The sequence below is a fragment of the Oryx dammah genome, unplaced genomic scaffold (genome assembly GCF_014754425.2).
Source record: "Oryx dammah isolate SB20612 unplaced genomic scaffold, SCBI_Odam_1.1 HiC_scaffold_3, whole genome shotgun sequence".
Classification (NCBI taxonomy): domain Eukaryota; kingdom Metazoa; phylum Chordata; class Mammalia; order Artiodactyla; family Bovidae; genus Oryx; species Oryx dammah.
In genome coordinates this window covers 57647605-57664548 of record NW_024070187.1, presented here as the reverse complement: position 1 = coordinate 57664548, position 16944 = coordinate 57647605, and the positions used below count along the sequence as shown (strand labels likewise).

General features: G+C 40.1%; 1 protein-coding gene across 5 annotated transcripts in view; it reads right to left on the bottom strand.

The window, feature by feature from the left end:
* Positions 1-7423: 7423 nt before the first annotated feature.
* Positions 7424-16944, bottom strand: part of FAM114A1 (family with sequence similarity 114 member A1) — a 70462-nt gene continuing 60941 nt past the window's right edge. For all 5 annotated transcript variants that reach the window (XM_040238018.1, XM_040238021.1, XM_040238019.1 and 2 more), the window contains 3 exons: positions 15014-15086; positions 11118-11171; positions 7424-8993 (listed from right to left, as the gene is read on the bottom strand). In XM_040238018.1, the coding sequence (XP_040093952.1) occupies positions 8892-8993; positions 11118-11171; positions 15014-15086 (229 nt within the window). In that variant the 3' untranslated portion in view covers positions 7424-8891. The remainder of the gene's footprint in view (positions 8994-11117; positions 11172-15013; positions 15087-16944) is intronic.

Sequence of the window (16944 nt, the reverse complement as noted above, 5' to 3'; positions counted from 1 at the left end):
AAATCCAAATCATTAAGATGTTCTCACTCACAGTTATGGCCCTTCTGTTGAAAAATAACCTTTGTATTTCACACTTTAAGTCCCTGGCAGGACCCTATCCTCTTATCTTCTTCAACAGAAGCTACTTTCTTCTGCTTCTTGTTTTGACCTTTAAAAATTTCACAACATAAGTCATTCATTAATACATTTTCATTATAAAAATATCACAAATAACACTGGAGTTCCCTTTGATTATTATGTCAAATTCTGAAGTTCTCCCAATCCTACTACAACCCTATCCATCTTTGGTCACAAGCATCATTAATAGTTTTGTGTGTATCTCTCCAGACTTTCTTCCAGGAACATGTGTGTGTGTGTGTGTATGTGTGTGTGTGTAGTATATTTTTGTGTATGCTATTACATGTTGTTTGAGATAAATATACTATAATGAAGAAAGCTGAGCACCGGAAAATTGATGCTTTTGAACTGTGGTGTTGGAGAAGACTCTTGAGAGTCCCTTGGACTGCAAGGAGATCCAACCAATACATTCTAAAGGAGATCAGTCCTGGGTGTTCTTTGGAAGGAATGGTGCTAAAGCTGAAACTCAAGTACTTTGGCCACCTCATGCAAAGAGTTGACTCATTGGAAAAGACTCTGATGCTGGGAGGGATTGAGGGCAGGAGGAGAAGGGGACGACAGAGGATGAGATGGCTGGATGGCATCACTGACTCGATGGACTTGAGTTTGAGTGAACTCCGGGAGTTGGTGATGGACAGGGAGGCCTGGCGTGCTGCAATTCATGGGGTTGCAAAGAGTCAGACACGACTGAGTGACTGAACTGAACTGAACTGATACTATAAGTACCATACCACAGGTTTCTTTTTTCATGCAGTGATTCTGGAGCTCTGTTAGTACAGAAAGCTGTTCCATCTTGCTATGGATTGAATGTTTATATCCTCCCAAAATTATATGTTGAAGCCAATGTGGTTATATTTGGAGGATGGCTTTGGGGAAGTAATTAGGTTACAAGTAAGGGTGGAGACCTCATGAATGAGATTAGTGCCCTTATAGGAAGAGACATGAGAGCCTGCTTCCTCTGTCTCTTCGTTCTCTGCCATGTAAAGATGCGATGAGAAGACAGCCATCTGCAAAGCCAGAAGTGGGCTCTCACCAGGCACCAGATCTGCCAGTACCTTGATCTTATCCAGAGAAATAAATGTTTATTGTTTAAGCCATCTAGTCTATGGCTTATATTTATAACAGCAGCCCAAACAGACTAAGACACATTCTTTCTAGTCTTTTTTAACCACTGCATAATATCTCACAGTATTGGTAGACCATAGTTAACAAATAAGGGTGGTTACTAAATAGGTGGTTCTAATTTCTCACTGTAGGCTACCCCTGCCTGATGAAGAGTCTTGAAAAATCTATTAGAGAGTGAATTCTTCTAAGTAAAAAAGTGTAAATTCCATTTACTTTAATGAAAAAAAAAGTTTATGTACTTCTAAGTGCCTAAATCATGCCCATTTATGCTACAACACCATATAACATTAACAAGGACACAAGGACTTCTATAGTTAATATTAACTTGGCCAGATATTCTCCATCATTAATTACCCTATCATACACCTGTTTCCATTCTTTCAGTGTTTATAGGTTGAACACTTAAGACTTTGATGTATTTGTTCATTGAACAAATCACTACTGAGCACCTATTATGAGTCAAACACTGCTTTGCATGCTGGGAATATATTAACAGACAAAAAATTCCTGTCTCATGGAAATTAAATCCTAACACAACAGACAAGTAACAGGCAAGTAATGAAATAGAGCAAGACCTTATGGTCCTTCCCCCCCAGCCATGTTCTCAGCCTGCCTTTTGTCTGTGGAAAAACTTTAGCCAAAGAATAAGTTTAACTAGAGAAGTGAGAAAATGCAGAAACGAAGGAAAGCAGCCAGAGGAGACCAGATAATAATAATGATGTCACTAAGCATGATCAAAGACCTTTCGTTCCTCCCCAAGGGCTGCAGATAATATTCTAAGCTGTATCCTGTCAGCTGTGTTATAGATGCTGAAACCCTCACCAAGTGGAGAAGTTAACCATGTGATGCCCAGATTATAGCCATGACATAAGCAGCCACAGTTCTGAGAACTGGCCTCAAGGAAATGGGAACAAACTGACCCCAGAACTGAAGATTAGCTGTACTTAAAACAATCACGATGGCACTGGTCAAACCACAGATGACCAATCTCAAGATGACTGTCAGAGCTGACTGTGCCATTTCTGCATGTAGCCCTCTCTCTCTGTCTATGAAAGCTCTTACTCCGATTGTTGGGGAAAAGTTGGCGTCCACCCTCCCCCTCCCCATTACTAGCATACAAAATAAAGATTTCCTTTCCGCCAATCCAGCTTCTTTAATAGCTTTTGAGTGGTGAGCAGTTGGACCTTGGTTCAGTAGCAGTAAGATATAAATGATGGTAGACAGTGATATATCCTAAGGAGGAAAAAACAAAACAGGGCAAGGGAATATTGGGAGGACTGAAATTTGACCTGGAGATACCTCACCAAGAAGGAGGCTTTTGGTTAAAAAGCCCAAAGAAGTGAAGGAGGGATGTGTGAAGCTGTCTAGAAGAAAATTATCCTCTATATATAAGATGCCCTATATCCTCTGACTAAGATGCCCTCTAGGACCAAATAATTCTTTCTGACAGAAATGGCCAGTCTTTTTGTCCTGCAGTTCATCATTGGTTTCTCGTCCTTTATCACATTTCTTAGCAGCGGATTTTTTTTCCCAAAGAGAGCAGACTAGAGTTTTCTTGCAGAAGTGTTAAGAGGCGATCAGTGTTCAGTGATAAATGGATCGCTCAGCATGAGATTTATAAGATGAGGGAGAATGAGACACATAGGCTACCCACTTTCTCTTGGGAGGCATCGGCAGGAAAAATGTGGTTAGGCTTCTGACAGGGAGATTTGTGGAGCAATCTGTCTCTGCCAGAGGCCACTGGCTAGAGAAAGAGCCCAGGTATAAGCTGGAAGAGAAGAACTCAACCCAAGTGAAAATGAGCAACTTTTTTTATGACCAGCTATCTGCTTGTCTGGGGGCTCTGGTTAGCATTTTATATACTCCCTCGATATAAATCCTCTCTCTTCTGATTATCATTTGGATAACCTAAGACAGATTATTTAATCTCTCTGAGGTTTGCTTTTCACCTGGAAAATAAGTATGATAATAGTTGCTATCTCATAAGGATGATATTGGGAATTAAATTGAGATCATGGAGGTAAAGTGTCTGTAACATAGTTAAGTAGTTAGTGAATAAAGACATTGTCACCACCAGCATCATTATCATAACCATAACTACTACCATCATCTTTATCACCACCAACAAAATAATTAGCATCATTACAACCACCATCACCAGCACCACCACCATCATCAGTGTCAACACCACCATCATGATCTCTATCACCCATCACCATCATCATCATCACAGCCAATACCACCACCACCATCATCTCTATCACCACCACCACCATTTCTTGGGCTTAACAGGGAACAGCACCAAGTCCAAGGACAAGCAGGCATTACCGAGTGCATCTTTAAAATACTTATCAGTATCTCACAGCCCATGGTACTAAAGATTCAACAGAGAGGCTGCCTAAAATTGGTAATCTTCAAGGCAAGGGAAGCATAAAACCACTGCAAGCTCCAAGTAGGTAGTAGAGGGTTAAGGATTTCCAGGAAGGGTGGTGATTTACAAATGGGATTCCTTGGCACCAGTGACAGGGGAGGAGGAGGAAATGGAGCCATTTTAGGACAGTCAAAGGCACCTGTGAAGCAGGCTGCTGTGCTGATGCTGACCAGGGAGCTGCTTGATGTAAATCTCTGTGAAGAGGTGCAGAGGCCTGCTGTGAGAAGCACCCAGGGGCCCAGTAGCCTCACATGGCTTCATTCTGTGTCTCTTTGGCCCCAGTGTGTTCTCAGTTGCATGGAAACAACCACAGCTGACGACCCAATCTTTCAGCTACAAATCCACCTCACGGTATAAAGAGAGCTAAACACATAAATATTCAGCTATCTCTAAAAAGGACATGTTAGTTTTCTCTTTTGTTGAGAGGCTCTACAGAAGAGTTACAATAGTAACTGGTCAGGCCAAAATGACATGGGTTTGAATCCTGGCTCTGTTTTACGACTTGTGTAAGATTCAGTTCAGTTCAGTTCAGTCGCTCAGTCGTGTCCGACTCTTTGTGACCCCATGAATCACAGCACACCAGGCCTCCCTGTCCATCACCAACTCCCGGAGTTCACTCAGACTCGCGTCCATCAAGTCAGTGATGCCATCCAGCCATCTCATCCTCTGTCGTCCCCTTCTCCTCCTGCCCCCAATCCCTCCCAGCATCAGAGTCTTTTCCAATGAGTCAACTGTTTGCATGAGGTGGCCAAAGTACTGGAGTTTCAGCTTTAGCATCATTCCTTCCAAAGAAATCCCAGATGAGTTCTAAAATTCCTTGCATCTGAATGTTCTCATTTGGGGAGTGGAAATTGTAGTATCTACCCATTAAGGTAATTACGGAGAGTAAATGGGATGATACATACAAAACACTCAGCACGGCGCCCAGCACACAGTAAATACACATTAATGATTGTTATTGAAGATTTTTGGCTGGATTGTTTTCTGGTGAGGTAAATGGGGAAGGAGAATATAAATGTAGAGAAGGAGACAGGGAAGAAGAGGAGACATGAAAAAGAGAGTCAGGATGTGGAAAGCTTATCTCGGAAGAGAGGCACTTAATGACTGTCAAGAAAGCCCTGAGAATGAAAAAGGATAAAGATGGCAGGGACTCAAAGGCAGAGAATTCATTTTGCTTTTTTGCCAAGGTTTCATCCATCTGCTCTTGGCTTCTATGCTGACTTTCCCCGCCAAATGGCAGCTCTAGAAACCTAGTGGTGAAACCCAGGGCAGGGAGACAGACCATTTCAGAATCACCCTAAACTTTTATTCTCAGGGGAATCATACACGAAATGTACATACTATTCTTTTGCAGTATGGAATTTCTTTGAGACGAATAGAAGAGACAGGCCTTCAAGTGAGTCAGCAGTGACCGCAGGCAGACATAATCCTATTGCTTTTTGGCTGACAGCTCATGTAGAGAAAAAACACTCTCTGATCCAGACAAAGGTAACAGCTTCAATTCCAACACAAAATTCTTATCCTACAAAATCAGGTTCTATTCCCAGTCTATGATGGCCCTAGACACCAGAAATATCAGAAACACCATCAATTTCTTACTATTGGGCTGTAATAAGCTAATCATTGCTAAAAATAAAATGCCCAAAGGGTAGACTAACTCAGATTATTTTCAGGAGCTAAGCATGTATACACACAAAAGAACTCAGATTTGCTTAACAGCAGACACTGCAGTGGAGCATTATAGGCAAATATACAGAAGTGAAGTCGCTCAGTCATGTCCAATTTTCCGACCCCATGGACTGTAGCCTACCAGGTTCCTCCATCCATGGGATTTTCCAGGTAAGAGTACTGGAGTGGATTGCTATTCCCTTCTCCAGGGGAATCTTCCTGACCCAGGGATCGAACACAGGTCTCCCGCGTTGTAGGCAGATGCTTTACTGTGTGAGCCACCAGGGAAGTTTTTTAAATATACAGAAAATGAACATAAACCTGAATAAGTTATGAGATAGCTAGAAAAATACAACAAATGGTTAACTACATGATTATTTTTTCAATGTGAAGAATGACTGGTCTGAATCTACTCTGATGGCTTTTTGAATCTTAACTACAAAATCAAGGCAAAATTGCAGTTCTGAAATGAATTTTCATTATGATTTCTTCTGATGTGATTTTACAAACCAACAGTTTAAGAAACCAAGTTGAAGCCTGGATCTGAATATAAGAATGTAGGGCACGCTTAAGAGGAAGATCAAAGGGCAATTTTGACCTTACAAAAAACTAGATTGACTCTGAAGAATAACTGCTTTTATAAAATTAAATATGAATTAAAGTCATGTGTATGATCCACCTCATCTGTTCCCCACACATACATATTACAAATGTATACTTTTTTTAGGAAAGAAGGGAAACATGCTTATTTTACATTTTTGCTGAATTACTTCCTAAGACGTTATGTCCTAGAGCTCTGGGATGGCTGTGACTGGAATTTGCCTGCTTTTGTTTCTAACTTAAGCACAGCGTGGCGACCTGTACAGAATTTAACTTTCCAGATACGGGATCACCTTGGGGCAGCTGACTTCTATTAATATAAAGCACAGGAGACACTTATTTCTGGGTTCAGATTTCTCTCATGTAATCTGCACGTAATCTGTCCAAGGTGCTTCTTCCCCTTGGAGTTCTGCAGCTGAGGTCCATGGTCTACCCCTTGGTAGCTGCAGCTGAAGTGGCTCATCCCTGGTTTTGCCCAGCCAGCCACATGGCTCATTTAACCATGGGCTTGATGTACAGCCCAGTGTGAGACCCGGAGGGAAGGGAGGCTTCTGTCTGAAGTTCAGGATTAAATACTTTCCTCTAAGAGTTGGGATTTTGCCCTTTAGAGCTGCATGTATCAATACCCCAAAGCAATTTTCTGGGACGCATTTTGCTTTGCATTTGAAATATGCTTTTGAAGCTTTTTATTTAATAAGGCACAAGCATAGGCACAAGACTACATTCATTATTTAGACTAGAACTTCTTTTGCACTTGATGTAAGAAAAAAAAAAAAGGCTGGCATGCATGTTCAGGGTAATTGCATAGATTGAAATGAACCCAATTTCTGTAAAGGATTATTGAAGGAATACAAAACTTCCAGAGTAAGTCTGTTAAATCATTCATTCAGTAACTGATTGACATTTGCTCAGATCTGGATCATGTGCTTTGCTAGCTTTTAAAGCAAAGCAAAGAAGAAATTATTTAAAAGTGATGGTGAAAAACAGTATTGAAAGAGAGCAATCCTAGAGAGTGGATATATTTCAAATGATGATTCTCTCTTAAATAATGTAATTCACAGACCATGGAGCTAGGCCCCAGGAATCATCTCTCAGCCTATGTTTTCACTTGGCAATCCTCACATCCTATCATTAAAAGATATATAAGTGCAATGCAAATAATGTCACCACTTAAAAAATAATTCTCTTATTCTTTTGTAGATTTATATTTCATTTCATGATTAAAAATTTTGCTATGCACTAAGTGAGTGAAGGCTTAAAGTCTAATTTCTAGCCCCTTTGCAACTATCTGTTTCTTTTACATTTCCTGTTAACACCCATAAGTTCGTCTGATGCTAAAAAAACTCTGATATGAAGAAACTAAATCTCAACCCTTTCCTCTGCTCTATACATGAAAAGTCTAAAATTTATGAAGAGGCAAATGTAACATTTTCATCAGTTAATTGTTCTCTAGATTTAACTGCAGAAATATTTCAGGCAATCAAAAAGCAAGTAGGAAAAACCACCTTTAATTGATTCCACAGAGAATTTTTTTCCAGATTATAAATAACTTCTTATATTTTCCATTTGACTGTTTCGGGAGTTAAACAAATGAAATGCAGGATATTGGAAAATAAATTGCTAAGAAGTAGGATGATATGAAAGGATCCCTACTTTACCTATATGGAACAAAAGTTGGTCTATTCTACTAGAGGAATAAAAGCAAATGTGAATGAGGCTAACGTACAGGCTTTGTTTCACCAGAAGAGAGCCACTGGATAAGACACCCTGTGATAGTACCTGGGAGGGATGTCACTGGGCTCCCAGACAAGAACGTTGTATGAAACCCCTACCCAGAGTGAACACTGGGGCTGTAGGGGAGAACTGCCCTTTGACAATGCCTCTCCTGGCTGCAGGGTCTTCGCTGTAGCCTCTTGGATTGTAATACCATTTAGTTATCCATATATCAGTATTTTCTGTCTTTAGGAGCAATGATGGCATTTGCCGGCAGGGAGTGTGATCTGTGTATTCATGGAATAGCTTGACTCAACTGTAGTAGATTTTGAAGTGCAGTCCTGGGGGTCTACTGTGTTGTAATCCCTCTAATATTCTATCTAAATACTTGCAAGTTCTGTGATTATGCCATTATGTACTTATGGTCATAAGAAGTCAGTTTTAAACAAAATATTCTTTAGTATCCCTTATCATATGTATTTTCAGGCCATATGCAAAGTTTTGGATAAAAAAGTTCAAGGAATGTGGAAAAATCCAATCTGCTGAGGGGCAGAACATTTTAAAAAATACTTATTTACCTTGTTGGTCAAATTTTTTAAGGTTTAGAAAAGTTATTTGTATTGTAAAGCATTTTCAGAATGATTGTAAGTCCTCTTTCAGAATATCTGTTTCTACCGGGTGAGATCATGTTCTTCTACTGTGAGCACACAGTAGGAGCTCAATATATGCTTGTTTGAAGAATGAATGACTATAAAGAGACACCTATATTCCCCTTTCACTATAATAGGTAAAAATCTATAAGTAGTGTTATCTCTGCCCATGGCATTTATATAATAAAACTAAGTCCACTATAAGAACTGATTTAAAGTCATACTATAAGAATGGGAAAATTTTAAGTGGAAATTTAAAGTCTAGAACTTGCCAAAGATAACATGCTTAACCAGGAAAATGGAAATGAATATTTGTAAGTGAACTCTAGGTTAAAGGAAATTATCAATACAAAGCTGTGAAAGTTTAAATTAATATAAAAGAAACATAATTATTTGTAAAAACAACCATATACATTAAGAGAAATGATACTCTCTTTAAACTTGCATTTTCAATACTGTCTGTGCAAAATTGCTTGTAGTGTCTCCAAACGGACGTCTGTGGCTGGATGCATGGAAAACTTCCCATGAAATGCACATCAGAGCAACAGGGCCCACTGTTTCCTTTAACAAGATGAAGTCTGGCCAGGTCATGGCTGTGCTTTGGAACAACTGGTCTGGATGTGTGAAACCTGCAGGACAGGCAGCAGCAGCTGGAAGGCATCCTGTATGTATGTGGTGCTATTGCAGCCCTGTGAATGGAGAACACTGTCATTGAAGGGTTACTGTCAGAGTTCCAGCTTGACAATTCTTCCCATTTGATCATGTTCTCCTCAAATCCCACACTATTTTAGAATATTTTTCTTTTAATGCTGTTGCTTAAAGCAGATATAAACACGTTTTGTTGGATGGCTTGCAACCAGCTCTGAATTATCTACACTGAGAGAAGAATTCACTTGAGGCAAGCCATTTCCATAGACTTTTAGGGTATATTAGGGTATATTTCCTTTAGCTCAGATGGTAAAGAATCTGCCTGCAATGCAGCAGACCTGGGTTTGATCCCTGGTATCAGGAAGATCCCTGGAGAAGGAAATGGAAACCCACTCCAGTATTCTTGTCTGGAGAAGCCCATGAACAGAGTCCATGGGGATACAAAGTGGTGGACATGACTGAGTGACTAACACTTAAACTTTAGGGTATATTATGTGTGTATAGTCAATACCCATTATGTCCAGTCTTACTCATCCTTTTTCCAGATCAATCCCACTGCCCTGAAATAACACAAAAGCACAGCATGAAAGAGGCTGTAGTTTGTCCTAACCTACAGATGAAGAAGGGCTTCCCTTGTAGCTCAGACGGTAAAGGATTTGCCTGCAATGCAGGAGACCTGAATTCGATCTCTGGGTTGGGACGATCCCTTGGAGAAGGAAATGGCAACCCACTCAGTATTCTTGCCAGGAAAATCCCATGGACGGAGTAGCCTGGTGGGCTACAGTCCATGGGGTGGCAAAGAGTCAGACACGACTGAGTGACTAACATGTATAGATGAATAAACAATAATGGGTTACTGGAGATATTGTGCAATTATTCATGGCAGATCCTTGAATGCTGTCATCTTCCCATTCATGTTGGTACCCTCCACTTGGTTTGGATATTTGACATTGCTCTTCATGTTCATGGGTGCTCTAACAGATAGTATTCCACAAGAGACCACTTAAAGTTTCAGGTAATTAAAACAGGAGAAAACTTCCACCAAAGGAATGAATAAATGATTTGACTTCATACTCTTCATGACCAACAGTAATTCATCTGCTAATGCCTTTTGGGTGGCCAAGGAAAAGGTTCTCGGGTTCCATGTTCTGCCTCTGATTGCCTGGATTTCCTTTAGCTCTATCCTCCAGAATCTTCCCTGCATCTCAACTCCATCCCTCTGGGAGGCTGTGTCTTAAGCAATAACACTTAGGGTCACCACTGTTACTCCTTAAAGGTAAGTTTTCCTTAAAGGTAAGACCCAATTCCTAAGTGCATTGCTATTTATTTATATGTAGCCCTCCCTCACTTTTGTAATTTCCAAATTTTGCATTTGATAGGTACTTCAGAGAGCAAGAAACCACTGTATATACACTGCTTATATTCAAACCTAACTTGTCAACACCTTGCGGCTTCAGTTGGGTGCCGTGGGGCTACAGAAGTGCCAGTTCCTTATGGCTGATCTGTAATAGAAGAATTTCCCCCACTAGCCACAGATGGAACACAGCGCCTATGGGTCAAGAATGAGGCGTCCTAGGTCCCTTTTCTTTCTTTTACATCGCTGCTTCTGGCAAAGCCACAGCTGTGTGGGGCAGCTGCATGTCCATGTTACAATGTCCTGGTGTGTGGGCAGGCCATGGAGTGAGTGGTCACAGAGGATCTTGCCTCTGGTTAGTGAATGGGCAGACGCTAAATATTTACCTGTCATTTGTTGCCAGTCTGGAGCTTAGACCCAGCTAAATCCAAGGTTATTGTGAATGGAGGGAAGTGCCCACTTTTACAAAAAATCACCATTGAGCAAGAATCCCTCGTTGCAGCCAATAATCACAGTGTTAAATCTGGTGTCAAACTTGGCAGCAGAAATGTGCTTCTGCCAGAGGAAACAGCGACAGAAATAATGTGCAAGCTTAGCATTTCTTTTTATAATCAGGAATTATGGAAAATTAGGTATTGTTGTTTCACTCGAGGGTTTACAGCTGGTTGAACTATACAAATGTACTCCAAAAAGACTGTAGACGATAAAATTTAGAACTGCAGTAATATTTGCTGCCTGGGAGAAAGACAAAACGTGTAGCTCTAACATTTGGTTTAATTCAGAAGCATTTTCTCTCTGGGGGGCCACTTACCTCTAACAATACACTATTGATCATGGGGTTAAGGACCTCGGCCTTCTGGTTGCTCTGTGGAATCAAAAGTATGAAATTGACAGATTAGGTGCTCATACTCCAAGGCTTGTCAAAGTGTTAAGACGCTGGCTTTATGAGGGATCTCTTAGAGAAGAAGGGGAGACGTGGGATGCTTACTATACATAAGGCTTCATACTTGGTGCTTCCCCTACACGATCTCATTTAATTTCCACGGAGATCTTAGGGGGTAGGCAGGGACCACGATAACTCTGATTCACAGATGAGAAAATATGAATCAGGAAGGTTGCATAAGTTATTTAAGGTCATGTAGCTAGAAATTTAAACTCAGACCTTTTAAACCATTCAAATCTTGTATCAGGTCTGGGATTAGGGGGAGGTGAGTGAGATTGAGTTGGACAGAGTCAGCTTCAGTCTTTACTTAAAATTTTTATATTTTGTTCACCATGACTTTTGGTGTTCATTTTGATTTTTAAAATATTGCATCTGTCTAGATGACTGAGGTTGTCTCTTTGTTTCTTTTTGAGAGATGGTCCCCTTAAATTTGGTAGACAGGTTAAGTACCTTTACTTGCCTTTACTAGTCACTGCCCTAGTGTGTCTATTTTTCTTTTAAACACAAGCACAGGTACTTGGTTTTAGGGTATGTCTTCTAGGTTGGCAGCAAAGTTAAAATACTCTTGAATATAACTTGCAAACAGGTTGGCAGATTCCAGTTTGCAAAACATGAATATACGTAAAGTGCAGAATACAGAGTCCAGTGTTAAGCAGGTGTTCAAAAAGTGTTGGTGTCCATGTAACCATTATTATTATGTCTGCTATTGGTCCATTAATCAACAGTCTTCTCTGTCTAAAATGTTCAGTATACTGTTAGACAATAAATAATTAAAGGGACTAGAAAGAGAGACGGCAGTCTTAATAGGCTGTTTTCTCTCACGGTACTCAAAAAATGTTATGGTAAACAAAAGGATATAAATGAAGTCTATCTTCCCAGAGCAGCCCACTTTCATTGACATTACTCTATTGAGGGCTAAATAATGTCTTACTGGGGAAAGCATAATGGAGTCTTGGGAAAAAACTCTTTAAAAACCTAGTCATTTTAGTAAGTAACCAGAAAATCCATTATGGTTTGCTTTCATGTTTATTTGATTATCAATAAACCTCTAAAATATAATCAAAATGAGGGCAATAAAATGACATTGGCTTTCAGAATCAATGAGATGTGCAAGCAATTTAAATAGAGTCTGGAGAGCAATATATACTCATTAACTTCAAGTTATGAATAATGGCTCTTTTAGAGAACAGAAACAATGACTTGATGTGAATGATTTATTACAGCACAAGACAAGAGGTACTGTTGTGGTGAGATGGCATTTCATAAACTATCTTTAGATCTGGTTTTTTCCTTCTTCAAAATGATAATTTGTGTATTCCTGATTTTGTATATACAAACATTTGGACACACGTGTGTGTGTATTTTATGTGTATATGTGTGTATATTCATTCATTTTTGTGTGTATATTCATTCAAGTACATACTTATCTGCTAGAACTTTGCTACTCAAAAAGTAGGATATGAGTCAGGAGCACTACTACCACCTGGGAGCTTGTAGGAAATGCAGAATCTCAGTGCTCATTCAAGACCCACTGAATCAAAATCTGCATTTAATAAGATCTCTAGGTTATTCGCTTGCACATTAAGGTTTGAGAAGCATTGTGTTGGAATATACTACATTAAAGACAATGGAAAGCAATCCCATGAATATTACCAATCAATGTAAATAAATTAATGTTTAACATGGGTATACCCATGGTTGTTTCATGTTGATGTTTGGTAGAAACCAATGCAATACTATAAAGCAATTATCCTTCAATTAAAAATAAATAAATTTTAAAAAGAAATTCATGTTTAACATGAATCATAAAAAACATACGGCACATATACACAAAGACATATATAACCTCATCACTAGGAAACTATAGAGAGCCAGTTAGCTGTCTGCCTCCTGTGTCTGATGGGCAGCCAACTGGGAGTTGAGAGACTAACTGAGAAGCCTGGGTGAATTAGTTCACCCCTCTGGGACTCAGTGTCTCAGGTAGTAAACTGGGAAAAAAGCAGAAAGAGTGAAAAGAGGATACAATAGAGCCTTGGGAAGCCAAGTCGCCAAGGTCTTTCCATTCTGATGAAGACTTCACACCTCTCTGTAAATCTAGCAGTTAGGCCAAGTGCACAAGCATCAGTTAACCTAGGCAATGCTGTGCACATAAATGTACTTTATCAAGCCTGTCCTATGAAGAAGCTTCTACCTGCAGCCCCCCTTCACTCTGCCTGCTTACAGTGAAGCTCTGCTGCTGAAGGCCTAAAATCAGGCAAATATTAAAAGCTGGTGTTTTGCAAAACAGGAGGGGCAGACCATATTCTCTGGTAGCAGAATGAATCATTGGTATGTAGCTCATCCTTTATTAACTAAGCCACTTACAGAAATGTGGGAGGCATACATCTCCTGACAGTCGGTCTACAATCATTTCTGCTTTTTTTTTTGAGAACTGCCCTTCTCTTGGGGTGAGGGGAGGTGCGTCACAGCAGCCAGGTAGGTCTACATGCAATGACTCTGTCCTCAGTCACTACTGGTGACACCAGATGGATATCTGAGGCATGCTATTGAGCCTTTCAAACCTTCTCACCCAGGATCCTAGAATTTGAAGGGAGAGAACTGGGAACTGCTGGAGTTGAGTCACATTAATATTAATAGCAACACTCCAGAGAGAAGGTACATGAGCTCTGCTGAGAAGTCCCCACAGCTGCTCATACATCTCCACCACCTTTAATAAAGTTCCTTTACTGCCTGTCATGGATTGAATTGTGGCCCCCAAAGATATATGTTGAAGCCCTTACCTCCAGTATATCAGAATGTGACCTTATTTGGAGATAGGGCTTTATAGATTTAATTAGTTGAGGTTGTGCTGGTCACCCTGTGTGTGGTACTTGTTAAGGCAGCCCTAGGACACTAATCAGAGAAGGCAATGGCACCCCACTCCAGTACTCTTGCCTGGAGAATCCCATGGATGGAGGAGCCTGGAAGGCTGCAGTCCATGGGGTCGCTAAGAGTTGGACACGACTGAAGCGACTTAGCAGCAGCAGCAGGACACTGATACATTTATTACCCAAACACCCTAGCTAAGACAGGAAGCAAAACTTGCTGTTTCTCATGTAAAGAACCATCTGCTCTTGCATCCAGGGCCTTAAAGGAAAAGTGGAAACCTTGAAGAGGAATAACTTTCACTGTCTCCTCCAGTCCCACTAGGTGGAGTTATATAACATGACTGATTTCTCAAGAAAATAACCAGAAGCCACATCTCCAAGGAATGCCAAACCTCTCAAATTTGTTACTTTAAGAACAGAAACACTTCTACAGATTGGTTGATAATATTTTTTTTCTTTTGATTAAAGTTGAAGTGTAACAATAAAGCTTGTGTGGCTTATAAAACAGGCTTTGAGGACAAGTGAATGTGAATATTAAGAATGACTTATTTTAATAGAGATTTTGGTATTATATATCACAGATATTAAGTAATAGAAGGAATCTTCATTTGATATTTTTTTCTTTAACAAATAAAGGAAATGAGACCCAGAGAGGTTTGAAAATCCACCCAATATCTTGTATAACTGACATGGTCGCATCTAGAATTCAATCGGGTGAGAGCCTCGAGCCACCTGTTGCCAAAGAAGATGCTCAAACCTCATTTTAGTAAATGTCTTGGCTGCATTTCTGCTTGTGGAGCTATCAAAGAAAGCATTCCATCCTCTACTTCATCTCACAGCCCCTAACAGACCTTCCCTTTAAAAAGGTGAAAAAAAGAGCCCGTATTACAGTCTTACCCCAACAGTGGTTAAAGAAGTTGTAAACTTCTCTGATAACGAGGCCACTTCTTTGCACATTGCAGTAGTTAATCTGAAAGAAGAAAAAAAGAGAGATTTGGGGATTTTTAGTTAAGGTAAATAATTGGATTGTTCATACAATTATTGATACTAATACAGCATTCCCTTTAAAAGAAGGGCACACAAGTTTGAAGATGCTCTGTAGAAATTTCCCTTAGTATTCTTCCATGACTCGCAGTCAAAACAGTTTAATTCCCACCCTACCTCTTTTTAGAAGCAAAAACATACATAGGAAGTTACTAGGCTTGAGTTCCACATGTGTAGGGGTTTAAGACTATTGCCAAGGGACCAGCATTTTGGTCATTTGAAAATAATAATGAACAGTCACTGAGGTACCATGTTAAGTACGTTTGTATGCATAATCACATTTAATCCTAATAACGGCTTCATTCAGTTCAGTTCATTTGCTCAGCCGTGTCCGACTCTTTGCGACCCCATGAAGCGCAGCACGCCAGGCCTCCCTGTCCATCACCAACTCCCGGAGTTCACTCAGACTCACATCCATTGAGTCAGTGATGCCATCCAGCCATCTCATCCTTGGTCGTCCCCTTCTCCTCCTGCCCCCAATCCCTCCCAGCATCAGAGTCTTTTCCAATGAGTCAACTCTTCGCATGAGGTGGCCAAAGTACTGGAGCTTCAGCTTTAGCATCATTCCTTCCAAAGAACACCCAGGGCTGATCTCCTTTAGAATGGACTGGTTGGATCTCCGTGCAGTCCAAGGGACTCTCAAGAGTCTTCTCCAACACCACAGTTCAAAAGCATCAATTCTTCAGCACTCAGCTTTCTTCACAGTCCAACTCTCACATCTATACGTGATCACTGGAAAAACCATAACCTTGACTAGATGGACCTTTGTTGGCAAAGTAATGTCTCTGCTTTTCAATATGCTATCGAGGTTGGTCACAACTTTCCTTCCAAGGAGTAAGCATCTTAATTTCACAGCTGCAATCACCATCTGCAGTGACTTTGGAGCCCCCCAAAATAAAGTCTGACACTGTTTCCACTGTTTCCCCATCTATTTCCCATGAAGTGATGGGACCAGATGCCATGATCTTCGTTTTCTGAATGTTGAGCTTTAAGCCAACTCTTTCGCTCTCCTCTTTCACTTTCATCAAGAGGCTTTTTAGTTCCTCTTCATTTTCTGCCATAACGGTGGTGTCATCTGCATATCTGAGGTTATTGATATTTCTCCCGGCAATCTTGACCCAGCTTGTGCTTCTTCCAGTCCAGCATTTCTCATGATGTACTCTGCATATAAGTTAAATAAGCAGGGTGACAATATACAGCCTTGACGTACTCCTTTTCCTATATGGAACCAGTCTGTTGTTCCATGTCCAGTTCTAACTGTTGCTTCCTGACCTGCATACAGGTTTCTCAAGAGGCAGGTCAGGTAGTCTGGTTAGGGTCTGTGATTATTCCCATTTTATAAATGAAAAAGTTGACATTTAAGAAGGTTAAGTAACTTGCTTAGGACAAGAATATGATAGAGCTGGAATTCAAACTCATATGTCTCTTTATATCTTGATTATGTTTTTATGAGATGCCTCAAATCAAAGATACTGTAGAATATGTTTTTTAAGACTTACATCAAAACTCTGTGCTTATTCCAGCCTTTTCTACATGTAGGACTTTACCCCAAGAAAATAACACAAGGTAGATACAAATATTTAACAAAGTAATATTTGTCATAATATAGAAGATGATGACAAAAACTGAAAACCTAATTACCTAACAATGTGCATATTGCCCAATTTTTTAACAAGTATATATACTTACATGAACAGCGATTAAAATGCTATTAGCAAGACAATAACTCCAAGTTAAGAATCTTACACATTAAAAGATTTAGTGATGTCAGTGGAAGTAAGTTT